This window comes from Papaver somniferum, chromosome 5 (genome assembly GCF_003573695.1).
Source record: "Papaver somniferum cultivar HN1 chromosome 5, ASM357369v1, whole genome shotgun sequence".
NCBI classification, from domain to species: domain Eukaryota; kingdom Viridiplantae; phylum Streptophyta; class Magnoliopsida; order Ranunculales; family Papaveraceae; genus Papaver; species Papaver somniferum.
Genome location: NC_039362.1, coordinates 90,071,741 through 90,089,326, shown reverse-complemented (window position 1 = coordinate 90,089,326; position 17,586 = coordinate 90,071,741). Strand labels below are relative to the sequence as shown.

At 38.7% G+C, this 17,586-nt stretch overlaps 1 protein-coding gene across 1 annotated transcript; it reads left to right on the top strand.

The window, feature by feature from the left end:
• The first annotated feature begins 4,695 nt into the window (after positions 1-4,695).
• LOC113279289 (zinc finger protein ZAT8-like) lies at positions 4,696-5,127 on the top strand. The gene has a single exon (XM_026527990.1). It carries the CDS (start codon positions 4,696-4,698, stop codon positions 5,125-5,127), a length of 432 nt encoding a protein of 143 aa, XP_026383775.1.
• The last annotated feature ends 12,459 nt before the right edge of the window (positions 5,128-17,586 follow it).

Below are 17,586 nucleotides of genomic sequence, written 5' to 3'. Positions count from 1 at the left end.
AAGCAAGGGCGCGGGAAGGGGACAACGCGGATAATTCTTGACAAGACCATTGTTCGACTTTAAGATCAAGTTTAATCTTATCTAGGACTTTGTTGGTCTCTTCAGCCAACTGACATCGAGCTTTATAAGTGATAACAGTGGTCCGCTGGTTGGCCTGAGACAACAATGCAGATAGGCGTTCCGCCTCTTTGGAGGAAATCTTTGCTGCTTCCTCACAAGACGCGGCCAACCCTTTGAAATAGTTGGCTTGTCCTTCTTGTTGCACTAAGGCAGATTGAGCTTTTTTAAGCTCATCATTTGCTGCGTGAAGCTGTCCCTCGAGTGCTGAAAACAAGAAATACCAAGGGGTTAAAACGAAGAAATAACAGAATCACACTCGATAAAACGAGGTTATACCTTCGACATTAGCCGAAGCCTCTTCATACTCATTAACAACTGCGTCCCGAGCCTCATCAAGAAAGTCATATTCGTCGGATAGTTTCTTATAATCCGTTAGAAGGTTCGTAAGAGCAAATTGGCTCGCGTCTAAGTCTACCTGCTTCATTGAATCCAAGTGACGAAGATGGTTGACTTCGTCATTCATCTCCCCCATCCTTTTATGGAGTCGATACACATTCACTTCAAGATCTCTTTCAGATTCCACTTGGCGAGCAACATCAGCTCGAGACGCTGCTAGGGAATTACTAAGAGCACCAACCTCAGCCCTAGCATTATCTCTTTCCTCGGAAAGATGCAGCATACTATCCCTAACCCCGGGGCCTAATAAAGAACGAGCCTGTTGTAACTCTCCTTCCAATAAGCGCACTCTAGCCTCTAAGTTCGAAGCATGTCCTCGAACATTACGCAGGTTGTCACGCGTCCATAGCAGCGTACCATCAAACAGACGACAGTCATGATTGTACTTATTTTGCATATCAACCATCAGTGTTCGCTTTTCACGCCACTCAGCTGCTAAGGCGTTTTGCTCATAAGCACGAGCATTCCACTTTACGGCTTCGTTTTTCATCTTACCCACCAACTCTGCAATGCGGGATTTCTGTCATTCCCTTTCATTCCGAATCCATATGAGCTCGGGGACTCCACCCACTGAAGATAGGGTGGGGAGACTGAGATAAAACACCAAAGTACAAATAGGGAATCACGAGGAGTAAAAGACCAATAAAAAATACGAACATGTGAGGGACGATACATTTATACGAGCTTGCTCCAATTCGTTGCGGACTATAGCAAGTTCCGAACGGAGACTCTCCTCAGCATTACCCAACCGCTCCTTTTCCTTCAGGCGACCTTTCAGTTCACTTATTTCCATCTCGGCCGCAGATAGTTCTTCTTCTCTATGACGAAGCTTAGCCTCCAACTTTAAAGACTTTGATTTAAAAAATTGGTATAGAACATGGTTACAATGTTCGCTCCTCATCATCTATACACAAACAACAAACATTATTATACCCAATGGATCGGATATCGCGAAGAATACAATGTTCGTACATCGTGAGGGAATCAATACAAGGATTTACCTCTAAGACACGCTACTAGGGAAAACCGTATTGGTACCCATCAGCTATGGACATCATATCAGCAACAGAGGAGGGAGGGTCAACCACTAGGTTAGCTTCTGAAGCTCTCAAATTCTTCTCCCACATCTCAGCAACGCGGGCTTCAGAAGACACTTGCATCATCTGACGAGTATAAGCGTCAGAATTCTTCTCACCAGGGACCACTGGGGCAGGGTTGGGGACGAACATCAGATTTTTCTTCTTAAGCCAAGCCAAAATGGCATCTTTGCCTTCAGGCATTAGCGAGTAAGGGAAATCCTCTGAAGGAGATTCAACCGCAGACTTCCCTTTGGATGTTCTCCCCTCACTCGCGCAAGTCTCAACATCACCAGCCTCAGTATGACCACCGGCGTTTTCAGCCTGCTGACCGGTGGCATCTTCTTTACCAATATCCCCAAGCACATCCCAATCATCATTTGGGGAAAGCAATGAGAAGTCTTCGGCAAGACCCATGGCAGCATTCACATCAAAGGATTCCCCCGCGGAATATATCCTACCAAGAGAAAATTCAGGGGAAATAACGGGCAGAGTACCCACACCAACAATATTATCGCCAACAGGGGAAGATCCACCCCCGCCAGTACCACCAACGGTAATATTACCCTCAGACTCACCATCAACACCCGCGACAATTTTTTCTTCACCATCACCACCCGCGGCAACTTCTTCTTCACCATTACCACCTTCGTCATCAGGATGAGAAGTATCGGTACGCTCTTCTCCATCGGACATTTCTTCATCCTCAGCATACCCTTCGTTTACAGGACTCGTAACCTCCTCATAAACCTCAGCCTCACCGGTAACCACAGTAGAAGATTGTTTGGGCCCAAGTTTCTTCTTCTTCGACACCAACAAACCAGTACACATCCCCACAAAGGCTCATTTTTTCCCTCACTTCAAAAATGAAAATTATTTCAAGCAAGGAAAAAGGGGCAAATAGAATAGAGAATATAAGAAGAAACTATACCTTGGCAGCAGCAGCACTCTTCGGAAAGATTTCTGCGGAGGCACTGAAGGAGGAGCCATAAAACGAAGGGGCGGAACATCCAATGTTTCATTACGAGGAGGAGGAGCCCGCGTACTCCTAGAGTCATCACGAGGGGGAGCCTTCATACTCCTAGAATCTTCACGAGGACGAGAAGGTGCACGGTTAACAGCATACCTAGACCCAGAAGGACCCTTCGGCACATCCCCTTTCTTAGTAGGCACAACCTTCGCACCAGAGGAAGATGAAACCCTATGACCCCGAGGATCTGATTGCGAAGACTTGTAAGGACCTTCCCCAAGTGGAGATATGTCAGAATCTCGACGCGTAGGGGATCTTGGAGGACTAGACGGCGGGGTTTGGTAAGGAGCCCGCGGACGATCAGACATATCTACAAGGAAACACAAACAATTTAGAGAAGAATACGAGGAGATCACTAAAGATCGAAAAACCCATAATTGATGGTTCATCCGGATAAACATTAAAAACCCTAAGAACTAAAAATAACCAGAAATACTCCATCAAACTCCAGGGATAATACTTAGATACAGACTCACAGACTTTGTAACAAAGAACAGGGGCAAGCATATATGCTTCGACATGTGTGTTCTTCATCACAAAGCCAAGAATACAGCAGCAGGAAACAAACGGGTATATGCATAGATAAATCAATGATGAGCATCTAATGAAAAACCCCATACCTGTATAGAAGAGGACGACAAGCACCAACCACAGTTGAAGAAAGGAAGATCGGAGATATCAAAAGCTAGTTGTCTGTGATACAGGGGCAACAACAGTCGAGAGCGAGAGAGACAGAAAATTGAATGCTGTTATCTTCCTCACAAGAATGACGATAATAAATGACTAAAGAACAAGAATAGAAAACAAAGAAAGGATGAACACTGACAAGAAGAGGATAAAAGTTCTTTTTTACATTCTCTTTCCTGTTTATAAAGCTAAAGAAGACAATAACTGTCTATCGTACCAAGGAGCAGCTATGGGGAAAGTTAATACAAAGTGGGAAACGTGCCCGTATTTATAGGGGAAGTTATTTCAGGAGAGATAAAACGTGTAGGACGACCTTTCTTCTTCTAAATTGTAAAATACGCCCAAGTCAGAAGAAGAGGGGCAAATTGTATGTACACCTTTCATCATCCACCACGTGTACAGAAAGAGACACGTGGAAGGCATGCAAAACAAGATATCAAAACATGATAACAAGCATCTCATCAGAAAATGCCACCGGTCAGCAGATCTGACGGTCATGGATCGAGGATCACAGAGGTATGATGGCTTAGAGGAGCACCAGATAATATCCCTTGGGTGTTAATACACCCAATCCCGAGGAAGATCCCAGATCAACGGCTGAGAGGAAGTTTGACTGACACAGATGTGACCAGACAAAGAGACACTTGTCTTACACGAGCAGGCATCCATCTACCCGCATTAAATACCAAAGAGATATACAAGTGTCAATCAGCTCGTGGAAGAAGCGAGGATAACCCTTCGTATTCAAGCTTAGGCCGCAGCATATGCTGAAGACCTATGCGTAATGGGAACAAAGCACAAGAAGATAAGATCACAACGGCACCTCAGAAGTAGGACCCACGTTCCAACCCTATAAATACCCCTCTCTACCAAGAGAGAAAGGGGGGGCGACTAATCCAGAGAAAAGATAGGAGAATAGAGGAGATAGAAATAGGAAGAGTAAGTGATCCCCTTACTTCCACAGACCTATGTGTACTCCAAAGTCATTTGACTATCTTTGTAATCATTCAATACATAGTGAAACACCAACCTCGTGGATGTAGGCCTTAGTGCCGAACCACGTAAATCTTTGTCTCCTTTATATTTCAGCACTTTACATTCAGCATTGAACGTCATGTGCTTTACATTTATGTTTGATTCTCTGTTTATCCCTTTTATACGAACATTATTCATGATAATATTCGACTAGAAAATGACAAGCCCGAAGGCTTAGAGTCGATGAATCGATATAATCATCCCCTTTACATATACGACGTACAATTTCAGAGTTAGAATGTATGCCAATATTGTTGATGAACACGTGGATGGCTTCGAGATTTATGTGTTCACAATGCAGAAGATGGTTTAAAGAAAGCGAGAATTGAGAATTACAGGGATGATGAGATCATGTTAGATTCTGCGAAGAAGACGAATTCAGAAGCAACTCACAAGCAGATACCAATACTGTCTACTGCTGGTTCTCGTAAATTCAGCTGTGGTAATTGTGGGAAATCTTTCAGTTGTCATCAAGCTTTGGGTGGTCATAAATCAACCTGCAACAGCAATTTTTCGATAAGAGAAGTAGGCGAATCTTCACTGCAGGGTTTAATGGGAAATAAGAATAAGAATTCCGCAACTTCAAAGGGCGGCCCTCATGAGTGCAGAATATGCGGTAAGACGTTTCCGAATGGTTGGGCTCTTGGTGGCCATAAAAGGAGTCATAGGACCGGACAAGTTGAACCTAGTAGTAGATCATCAGTTTCACCAAAGGAAATCACTAAGGAGTCTTTGCATCCAATTAACTCATTCACATCATCCGTTCCAGAAGCGCAAGACTAGTCGTTGCATCTAATTAGCTCATTCGAATCATCCGTTCCAGAAGCGCAAGACGAGTCTTTGCATCTAATTAACTCATTCAAAGCATCCGTTCCAGAGGCGCAAGAAAACGCTGTAGCGGAGGATAAGAAGATTATGAGGTTCGACCTCAACCAAAATCCACCAAAGGATGAGGATGAATTTGATGAGTTATTGTTATGTTTGGATCCACCAATTCCGTTTTAGATATTTGAATGTCAAGTTTTCCCAGTTCAGTGTCCTTTGAGTTTTAATGTCATTATATTTTGGTACTGTAATTTCCAAATTTGAATATATTATGCCAGTTTCAGATGGATTTATGTGTTTTTGCCATCTTTTTTCTTTTTTTGAGCTTATCGCACAAATCCTTGAGAATATTGCAATTTTTGTAGAATGTTGCAAACCCATTACCCCTCCCCTCCTGCTCATTGAGACTTTAGTTGATGTGCGCCTCTACCGCGAGAATCTCAGTATATATACTGGATTACTCAATGAGTACTGTATATTCTTACTTAAGTAAGTAGAAAACTCTAACTCAATAATCAAGTTAGCCCATCAAAGACTTTCATAGTATTATCAGAAAAAATCACACATGATGGTAGCGGTCCGGTGTTAGTGAGGGAATTTTAAGTTTCCATTGATCCCATACAACCACTTTTATCTTCTAGGCTACAACTTGTAATGACAGCACTAACTGTACTGTGATGATATTCAAGTAGTCCTTTGCAGTAATTTAGCAAATGGATTTGACACAGATTAATTCTTGGCATTACAAAGTTATTACAATGAAAATTTTGCAGAAATGGGAAAGGAATTTGACTTCCAAGTGGACATGTCTTTGCTAAGAATAGGAAAATGTTTCAAGTGGATACTGGGAAGGGAAATCATCACACTATGTATAACCATGAATACCAGCACCATAATGCGGTACACTGGAGCATGATAGTTAAATGGGTGCTTTAGTCTCGCATTATAATTGCAAGAGTTTTTTTTTTGTGACAAGTACATGTCGATAGGAGAAGCTGAAAAACATGCCAAACGCATCTGGCAGGATACGGGTAAATTTTCCGTATTGACAAAAACATTTTTATTATCAGGTTCGTGCATGCATGGAGATGACAAAAATAGTTTGCTGGAGAAAAAGTACCCTTCATTGGATCCAAGGGATCTCGCCAAGGATGCATCTCTGGACTGGGAAATTTTGATGGTTTCTTCTTTCAACTTACTGAACTAATCCCAAGAACATCAAAACAGAGCTAGCTTCAGTATACTATTATTATGGGCCATGAGCAATTTATGGGCCCACAAATAGATTCTGAGACACAAACACAATGGCATATTTCACTTCATGTCACCAGATAATTCATTTTTGCCAACAAGCAAGAGTGCTAGAAATATTTGAAGTCCCATGAGAAATGATGTTTCAGTTAGAGTAAAAATCATCGCCGATTGGATGAGATAAATGCATTAGATATTACAGTAGTATTCTCTCATCCATCAAGTTGAATGGCAGAATGCTCTTGAGCATATATAAGGCACATGTGATTGGTGAAGAACAAGCTAACAACTAATGCTGCATATTAAAAATGCAGTTTTTGCACCTTCCAATTACAATAAAAAGGCAATTTTTTTACAATAAAAGATAGTAATATTTACATTTACACTTCTTCAGTGTGAGTGCAAATTTGTGCACCCCTTGAATACCGGGGTGCACGTTCCCGCTTCTCTTATTGGTCCACGTTGCCAAGTCCGGTTTCCGGTTTTCCCTTTTAAATTTTTTTTTTATTTTTTTTATTTTAAATTATAATTAAAATCCGAGAAATCAAAGTCAATTAGTGTTTTTTTTTATCTCTCTTCTCCCCCAGAAAAGGCGGAGAATACGAAAAGTCAGCCCAACAGTTTTCCTTCCGAAGAGTTAACTCTTTCCTACATAAAATGTTAAATGGCGGAGAAGGTGACTAAGCATCCAGGATATTCCTTTACTTGACGCTTAAATGGCAGAAAAGAAATTGATCTCTTAAGCTTAATAGGCTGAATACTTGTTGTAAGAACTGTGTTTGTATTCAATGAATGTTAACTTTACAATAGAACAGGACTGAGTCTTATATAGACGCACAGACTCAACTACAAAACAAATTTCACAGAAGGTGACTGATATTACAGGCGGTGAATGACATACTGTAACAGCTGTAACAAAAACTAAATCATGTGGCTATGATTAACAGTAAGAGAGTAGTCCGTACAGAGTACGGATGCTTGACTCAGTCTAACATCCCCCCTCAAACAGATGCACGTACAGCAGGCATCAGTTTGCCCTTCAATAAGCTAAATTGTGACTTTGACAATCCTTTGGTAAATAAAACTGCGATCTTACTGAGAGTATGAATATAGGAAACCTACAGAAAACCAGAACTAACCAGATCACGAATCATATGGTAGTCTACTTCAATATGCTTTGTGCGGGCATGGAAAATTGGGTTTGCAGTGAGCCTGCCTGCACCAAATAAGTAAGAAAGCCACAATATTTCAGCAGCTGCATTTGCAAGACATCTGTACTCAGCTTCTGTGGAAGAGCGAGAGATTGTGTGGTGTTTCTTCGAAGACCGGGACACTAAGTTGCCACCCACAAACACACAATAACCTGATGTAGATTTGCGTGTATCAGGACATCCATCCCAGTCACTGTCACAATAAGCAGTGAGAGTGGAACAATCACCATCTTGTAAAGTAATTTCTTGACCTAAAGAACCTTTAATATATCGGAGAATTCTTTTGGCCAGCTGTAGATGAATATCAGTAGGCTTGTGGATGAATTGGCTCACATAGTTAACTGCAAAACTAATTTCAGGCCTGGCGAGAGTTAAATATTGAAGACCGCCCACTAAGCTTCTGTAAGAAGCAGCATCTGACAATAGAGTTCCATCAAAAGCAGACACCCTTGGACCTGAACCAACTGGCGTTTTGCAAGGTTTACACCCAAGCATATCATGTTTTCGAAGTAAATCCAAGGAATACTTATTTTGAGTAAGAAGCATTTTGTTAGATGAAGAGTCAAAAACAGCTTCAATACCCAAAAAATAGTGTAGAGGACCAAGATCTTTCATTGCAAACTCTAACTTCAAGGAAGTAATAAAGGAAGTAACTAGAGAATCTGAAGTACCAACAAGAATAATATCATCAACATAGACTAGGAGAATCATCCTCTCAGAATTCTTGTGATAAATGAACATGGAACTATCACAACTAGAGTTCTTGAAACCACTTTTAATAAGATACCCATTGAATCTGTCATACCAGGCCCTATGAGCCTGTTTAAGTCCATACAAGGATTTCTTAAGTTCGCATACATGAGTAGGATGATCTGGATCAATAAAACCAGGAGGTTGCTCCATATAAATTTTTTCTTTTAAATGCCCATGTAAAAAGGCATTGCTTACATCCAATTGTCTCATGCTCCACTTATTTGAGATTGCTAAGCTCGAAACACATCTAATGGTAGTTGCTTTAACTACAGGGCTAAAAGTATCATCAAAGTTAATACCATCCACTTGATGATAGCCCTTAGCAACTAATCTAGCTTTGTGTTTATCTATGGTACCATCAGCATGTAATTTTGTCTTATAAACCCATTTACAGCCAAGTACATTCATAGAGGGATAATATAGAACATGAATAAAAGTGTCATTCTCATCGAGAGAAGTATATTCATTCTTCATGGCATTAACCCAAAATGGTAACTTACTTGCTTCTTTAAAAGTTTTGGGTTCAGAAGGTTATTGAAGTAAAGTATCAAGTGCAACAGAGACAGGATGTTTCAGTGTATTATTTGCTACAAAATCCTTAGAAAAAGGTTTAGGAACATGAATACTTGACTTAGATCTTGTATGCATTCCTGAAGGAGCTGGAACAGAAGCAATGATGTTAGATAATTCAGGTGAGGCAGTATCAACAGTACCAGTTGACTCATCTGTGGTAGGATCAACAATACCAGTTGACTCAGCTGTGGTAGGATCAACAATGGTAGTTGACTCATCTGATATGGAAGCAACAGTAGCAGTTGACTCAACTGTGGTGGGATTAACAGTAGCAGTTGACTCAGCTGTGGTGGGATCAACAGTACCAGTTGACTCAGTTGATATGGAAGCAACATTAGCAGTTGACTCAGCAAATGGAAACTTAGTTTCATCAAAAAAAACATGAGTAGTGATATATATCATATGAGTGTGCAAGTCCATACATTTGTACCCCTTATGATGAATATTGTATCCCAAAAACACACAGGTAACTGATTTTGGGCTGAGCTTATCTTTCCTATAAGCTGCCAAGTTTGGATAACATAAACACCCATACACTTTGAGAAGAGAATAATCTGGTCTACACTTGTATGGCATTTCATAAGGAGATTTAAAATCAAGGAGCTTACTGGGAAGTCTGTTGATAAGAAACACAGTTGTTAAAAAAGAAGCAAACCAAAACTTATTTGGAAGAGAAGCATGAAAAGATAAAGTATTCCCCATCTCTTTGACATGTCTATGTTTCCTCTCTGCTGAACCATTTTGTTGATGAAGATAAGGACATGAAATTCTTAAGGCAATACCACTAGAATCAAGAAAATCTCTAAATGGTCCTTTAACAAGCTCAAGAGAACCATCACACTGAAAGTGTTTTATCTTAACAGTAAACAGATTCTCAATAAGAGACTTGAACAACTTAAAGCAATGAACATTGTCTGATTTATTCTTCATTTGATAAATCCATGAAAATTTTGTACAATCATCAACAAACAGAATATAATACTTGTATCTCAGATGAGATTGTACAGGAGCAGGGCCCCAAATATCACAGTGAACCAACAGAAAAGGTAGACTAGAATTATTACCAGTGTCATGAAAAGGCAAACATTTATTCTTAGCTAACTGACAAGATCCACAAATAGAAGTACATTTTGTAGATAGTTTGATAGCAGTACTGGTGTCAAGCTTATGGAGAATCTTCTGAGCAGGATGGCCTAGTCTTGAATGCCACAAAGTTGAAGAAGCTGCTAAAGTAATAAAAGCAGTACTATGAGGAGAAACAATTGGTTGTTGAGTAGTAGTATTTGAAGTAGATTTTCCAGATATTATGGGATATAGTCCATGTTGCATCCTCCCTCTAGCAAGAATAAGGTTGCTCCTCAATGACTTTATTTCATATCCCCAAGGATAGAACGAGAAAACACAGTTATTTTCCTTAGTAAATTGAGCAACAGACATTAAATTGTGTTGCAAATGAGGAACATAAATTACTTTCTGTAGATTAAACTGCTTAGATGGAGTAGATAAAGTTGAAGAACCTACTAAAGATATAGGAAGTAACTTACCATCTCCAACCATAACTTGTTCAGTGCCAGAATGAGCAGAAGTATTCTGTAAAACAGAAGCATCATTTGTCATGTGGCTAGAAGCTCCTGAATCAGGTATCCAAACTGGTCCTGAGTGAGTATGACTCCAATAGCCTCCACTCTCATAAGCAGTATCATTAGGAGATTGGCCATTATAATCAAACTCATTAGAAAACCAAGGAGAAGAAGTATCACTCCCTGCATTAAGATCAAGTCCAAGAAAAGCCTTCTGAGGAGGAGCTAAACTGTTTCTTGAAGGAGCATATCGAAATCTACACCTATTACCTTGATGACCTTGTTTATGACATATCTGACAAGGAATGGATCCATAATCGATAACTTGCTTTTGAGCAGGATTAAACTCAGTTTTTCGAAAACCAGGAGGACAAATTGGTGTATAAGATGGAGACGATGATGATGAAGGTGAAGGTTTTCGAAAATTAGAAGTATAAGGAGAAGGTTGTTTCTTCACAAAGAAAGCAGAGTTTGTTGGATCAGAAATTAGTGTAGAGAAGGAATCTGAATCTTGTTCTTTCAAGAATTTCTCATGACTAAGAAGACGAGATCGAAGTTCATAGAAAGATAACGGAGGCTCTCGGTTTTGAACACTAACAACAAAGTGAATAAACTCTCGACCTAGACCATTAAGAGTATACATTACCAGATCAGAGTCTTGCACTGGTTCACCAATTTTTGCTAAAGAATCTGAAATTGTCTTGATTTGATGAAGGAAATCATAAATTGTTGACGAGCCTTTCTTGATTGAGTGAAGTTGAGATCTCAACAAATACTTACGAGCAAGAAATTGATCACTGAAAAGTTTCGCCAAATGCATCCATTTTTCTCTGGCTGTGTGTTTACCAAGCAATTAAGAAGAGAACGATCTAGCTACTGCAGCGTTAATGCAAGATCCAACAAATTTATCAACTTGTAACCACTCAAAATAGTTTGGATTTGGTGTTTGGGTGTTGTTGATCATCACCATAGGAGATTCAGGTGGAACAGTTCCATCAACAAAACCATAGAGGTTTGTACATATAAGAATGGAAGAAATCTGATCTTTCCATACAAGATAATTTGAGCCATCTAATTTATCAGAAACAAAATTATTTATGTTTTGAAAAGGAATTGTAAATCTTGGCTGAAAAACAAACTGATTGTAGAAGGAAGACTGTAATGGAGGTTGTATTTGAGGTTGTTGTGTTTGAAATTTAGGAAAGTAAAAACGATGAAGATTTTGAGAAGGTAATGTATGTTGTGGAATCTGTATTGGTGTGTGATGAAGATGTTGTTGTTGTGGTGTAGTAAAAGGCGGTCGTGGTGATGATTGTTGAGTTACAGATGGTGGTGGTGGTGGTGGTTGAGATGAAGAAGAAGAAGGTAAAGAAGTTGATTGTTGAGGTTGTGGTGATGATAATGGTGGAAACAGCTGTGAATTGTTGATGTTTAGTGTGTTGTTATTGACAGCGGAAGATGATGCGGTGTTTCGTTGAGTGGTTCTCACCATTTTAGGGTTAAAGTTGCAGGTTTAATGGTGATTTGAAGGTTGTTACAGGTGAGGATCAGAGAGAAGTTGAAGTTCCCTTTTTGGTATCTGATACCATGTAAGAACTTTGTTTGTATTCAATGAATGTTAACTTTACAATAGAACAGGACTAAGTCTTATATAGACGCACAGACTCAACTACAAAACAAATTTTACAGGAGGTGACTGATATTACAGGCGGTGAATGACAGACTGTAACAGCTGTAACAAAAACTAAATCATGTGGCTATGATAACAGTAAGAGAGTAGTCCGTACAGAGTACGGATGCTTGACTCAGTCTAACACTTGTGGAAAGAAAAAAAACCCACAATTTTGAATGTATTATTTTGCTCTCTGTTTACAAGGAAAAAAAAGGAAGAACGATGAGTTTGCAACTTATCTCTGCTCCTACGCACTGCACATGCCTATTACACCTGCTCCCGCACCTACTTGTCAATTATACTCTACTGCAACATGACTACACCTTCATCAATGCCTATTGCGACAACAAATGCTTTCTACAACTGCACCGACTGCAACTACTAAGACAATCTTCCATATTCCATCTGCAACAATGACTACCAGTCTACCCATCTGGCTTGTCCAATTTTTTGTTCATGTCTGCGACAATTCAATTCGTAACTGTATAGTTTTGAGACTTGGATGTATAGTTAAAATGTTAAATTTTGAACAAGAAAGGGTCTTTTTAAATCCACGGAACCAAATAGAAATGACTATTGCATTACTGTACAGAAGGAAATTGTTGCATTACTGAGACAAGCATAGTTGTTTTGTTTGAGTTCCATTAGGTAATTTATTCATTTTGACATCAAGTTCACACTAAATACGATGCAGAGTGAAGTACATATCCGTATTAATTCGACAAAGTAAAATTCAGTACATATGTTTTAGCATAAGTTTCTGAAAACAAAATGGTTAAATTGAACCATAAGAAGTCTGACAACAAATGTTGAGAACAACACTTGCTAACATTTCTTTGGGAAATATTTGACAACTCACTGTAACACTGTCTAGCAGATGGGTCGTTGTCATTTGGGATTAAATCACCAGAAGTGTCGAACACAACTTCGCTTGTAGCTATTCTAGACCATCTTTTTAAGTAGTACTGCGGAGGCATATTTTTGTACTGCAAGTCATGGAAGACTATTGGTGCATGGGTGCAAAGAATTCCACTAAATTCGAACTTCCTACAAGAACATGAAACTGAATTCTCGATGCTATTGTATGTGGGTGTACGTATCCTTCTCAAATCGTCAATATCGTTTTCCTTATAGATACGAATGCCTCCATCTTCTTTTTCCATTTCCAATAACAACCCAACAATTAACTTAAGCTCTTCTTGAAAGATACTGAACATTTTCTCCTCCAATACCTTAGAATTTAGCTGCTTCACGCGCTACATTCTAATAAAAAAAACACATCAGGTGATGTTTGTTGCGTTTTAAACTGCTCCTCCAATACCTTTTCTCGTCGATCAGTCATGGCCTTCGAATATTTATGAAAAATTTGTCGCAGAAGAATTTTCCATCACAGAAATAGGAGGAAAGAAAAGAAAAATCGTAGGAATTACCTCCATTATTGAATCTTCATGAGGAACATTATCGGCATTGACTTCATAAAATTCTTTGCACATCATGTTGCTGCTAGGGTTTTGAAAACTGATAGAGAATCAGTCGACCTTCGGTAATCTTCTTCCTTTTTTGGGGGCGAAAAGAGAGATAAACAAGGCATTAATCGGAGATAATACGGCATTAATTGACTTTAATTTCTCTCTCATATTTTAAATATAATTCAAGATAAAGAAAATCAAAACAAAAATTAAAAGGGACAACCAGAAACCAGACTAGGCGACGTGGAACAATGAGAGGAGCAGGAACATGCACCTCGGTATTAAAGGGGTGCACAAATTTGCACTCTCTTCACAGTCACAGACAGTAGAAAGAAGTACTGATCATCACTTCACTTTTGAGAGAGAGAGAGGGGGGGGTTGTTACTGAACATTTCAGTACACTGAGCAGCAGTACTCTCTCTACTTACTTATCTCAAGGGCGTTCATATACCCATCATACATCATGTCTCAGTAGAACATTAAACCAACACAAGTTAACTCGATTACAGTGTAGATAGAAATACTCCATTTCTCTCCAAATTACAATTCTACTTTTTTGCTCATTTTTCTATAGTTTCTCCTCTCATGAATCATGACCTCATCATCTCTCACCCTTCCTTTTTACTAAGTAAGAAAAAAAGTTCAGACTTCATACACATGGTAATAGCATCTATTTTAACCTCTTATATCTAAACTCAATTTCATATCTAATGCTATCAATATTAAATTAAGACTAAGCTCGCCATATTAGAGAAAAATACAAATACAAAAAAAGGAAAATGAAAAGTCATGCTCATGACCCATCAGTGGTCAAATAAGAAATCCTTACTCCATCCCATCATAGGGATCATCATTTGGCAGAGTAAATATCCAGCCCCGTACATTCTACATACATTCTATATAGGCCGCCGATTAGTAGCACATAAAAAATGTAGAGTCTTTCCTGCGGCATTGCACTTTTTCGTGTCTCCACTCTCCAGTTCAAATGAATAATCAAATTAAAATAGTGGGAAATGGAAAAATATACTCCATCTTTCACTAATTGAATCTAAAAAAACATAATAATCATAATATATTTCTTGAGTAATTAAAAACAAACACAGAGAATCAATACTCATTTACTTGTCATTATTCTAGCTAGCTAGCTATTTCCTCCTAAACTTTCACAACAAAAGCACAACCAAAAGACTGTGTTGTAGATTTGGTTCAGTTCCCCTACTACTTTTACTCCTTCTGCCCGCTGTTCCGACAACTACAATAGCTAGCTAGCTAGCTAGCTAGAGACAGAAACTAGAGTGGAGACAAAAGAAACTAATTAAAACAGAGAAATTAACAATAATTAATCCATTCTCCAATGCCTGAAACAAAAAGTACTACAATGCCTTAATGATAAGAAGAAAGCTTGAGAGACAAATCAAGAAATTCATGATCATGAGTAGTAGTAGTATTAGACTGTGATGATGATGATATATTATCATGAGCAGCAGCTCCATTTCTAACTGATGAACATGCAGCACCTGATTCTTCCATGATACAAGAAGAAGACGAGTAATTCGATGAGTAGTACTGCTGCTGCTGATCATAATAATCTGCTTTCTTATAACCTCCTATAGCAGCAGTATGATTACCTTTTATACCACCAGTTGTTAATGATAAGAATTCGTAAAAATTACTCGATGAAGATGATAATGATGATTTCCCCTTAGTAGTAACTCCAGAATAACCGGTGGTGGGTACTAATCCTGGTGTAGCAGCTGTAGAAGAAGAAGAAGTAAATTCCTTTTTGAGTTGACGTCCATTAACATTATTATAATTACTATTCCAGTTACGTCCAAGATCAGACTCTAGGAAATCTGATTTGTTATTAGGTCTTGTAAATCCTCCTATATTCTCGCCATTGTTAAGATTTTTCTGCAACAAATAGTAAAAAGATATAGATATATTCAGTACAAGATAATATTTATAATTAAGCAAGATTTTAAAACAAAATAAGAAATGTTCAAAATGACCATTAAAAGTTGATTCACCTGGTTATTGAGCCAAATATGATCAGAATGTTGAGATAAACAATAATTTTGGTGCTGTTTTTGGGTTGAAGAGAGCTCTGCGACTTCCTGCCGAGAGTTATAACCAGCACCAATACTATTATTCCCATGTTGACGAACAGTACCAGAACCTGCATTTTGATTATAATAACCAGCTTCCTTGTTCCCATGTTGCTGCTGCTGCTGCTGATGAAGAACATAAGATTGTTGAGCATGAGAGTTGAACATCAGTTGATTATTAAGACCTCCATTACTGACATTTGTAGCTGTTGATGACGAACCATATTTCATAACTTGATCATAACCTTTGTTCTCATGGATATTTGCATTAGGTACATGGTTCAAGTCCAACTGACCACCATCAAAGACATGTTTTGCATTAGCATCTCCATTAACGACTGATGAGGATGATGAAAATATAGTACTAGTCTGTTTCTGTTGTTGATGTTTCAGAAAGGGGTAGTTATGATGAGATGGAATAATGGGCTGATGAGAATGATTGTATGTTGTTGTTGGTATTATTTCAGCTACTGCTGTTGTTGGATATCCATGATAAACTTGTCGATCTGCTGCTGCTGCTGCTAACAGTGAATTTTTCTGCTTAATAGTCTCTTCTAACTTGGCAATACCTACTCCTCTTTTGGGGGTTTTCTTCTCTGGTTTCTTCTGGCAGGTTCTACCACCACATTTCTTATTAGCTTTAGTTTTCGTAGTAGCAGTAGTATTTTGATGATGATCATCATCTTCAAACCTTGTCATACTCCTCATCATATTCATCTCCTGTTCTTGACCACCTTCATTATATCTTCTTCCTCCAATTCCTGAATAATTCTGCTCATCAAACTTCATCGCACTCCTGCTCATCATATTCATCTCCTGTTCTTGACCACCTTGATTATATCCTCTTCTTCCTCCTCCTCCTCTTATATTCTGGTCGTCATCAATAATGGATGAAATATCTGTAATATTACTCCAAAACCAAAATGAATCCGCCATTAAAAACAAAATCGATCTCAGATACTACAACCACAATCTTTCCTTATATTTCCAGAGAGAGAGAGAGATTTTTGGAATGAGAAAATTTTAGAAAAACATGCCTTTTACAACTACAGAATCCTTCTCTCTTTCAAAACTCCCCAGTACAAAACATGCCTTTATAACGTTTTTTTTGTTGTTTCAAATTTACGAAATGTTCGATCTAACGGCTGAAATTACCACCGAGAAGTACTGTAGTGGTCCCTGCGTTATTCCTGTCGAACCCACCACCTATTTCGACCACCCAACCTTGCCATCTCTGGTCGCCGGCCGGTTGGGACATGAATATGACTGCCCATTAGAAGTCACACTTTGTATGATGATGATTAAATGTGTGACCAAATTGGACGGATCATTATAATTGTATGGTATATATGTATAGATTTTAGTACTAAGTTTTTGTATCCAAAATTCAAGGCTAAATATAATGGATAATATACTTGAAGATTTGGACATTTAGCTTATAATTATATGGCAAGTCTTTATTAATAGCTGATCTGCATGAGATTAGAATAAGCATAGATACTTTCATATTAAGTGCATAATAATAAATGATTTCCTAGGACACTTTTGGTATGACAACTCTGGTAAAAAAACTGCCATAAAACATAGTAATTGAGTTTGTTTTGGAATTTAATGTTTTGGGTTTTGATCAGTGTAATTGGTCGCATTTAGTGTTAGTTAGCATGCAAGGAGAGTGCCGTCCAGTGGAATCATCAGAAGAATTATGCATGACACACCCACCTAACAACTAGCATGAATCCAATCCAAGCCGGTAAGATTTCATTACAATACATAAAATCCCTCTCCTAGATTTTTCTGTTTTAA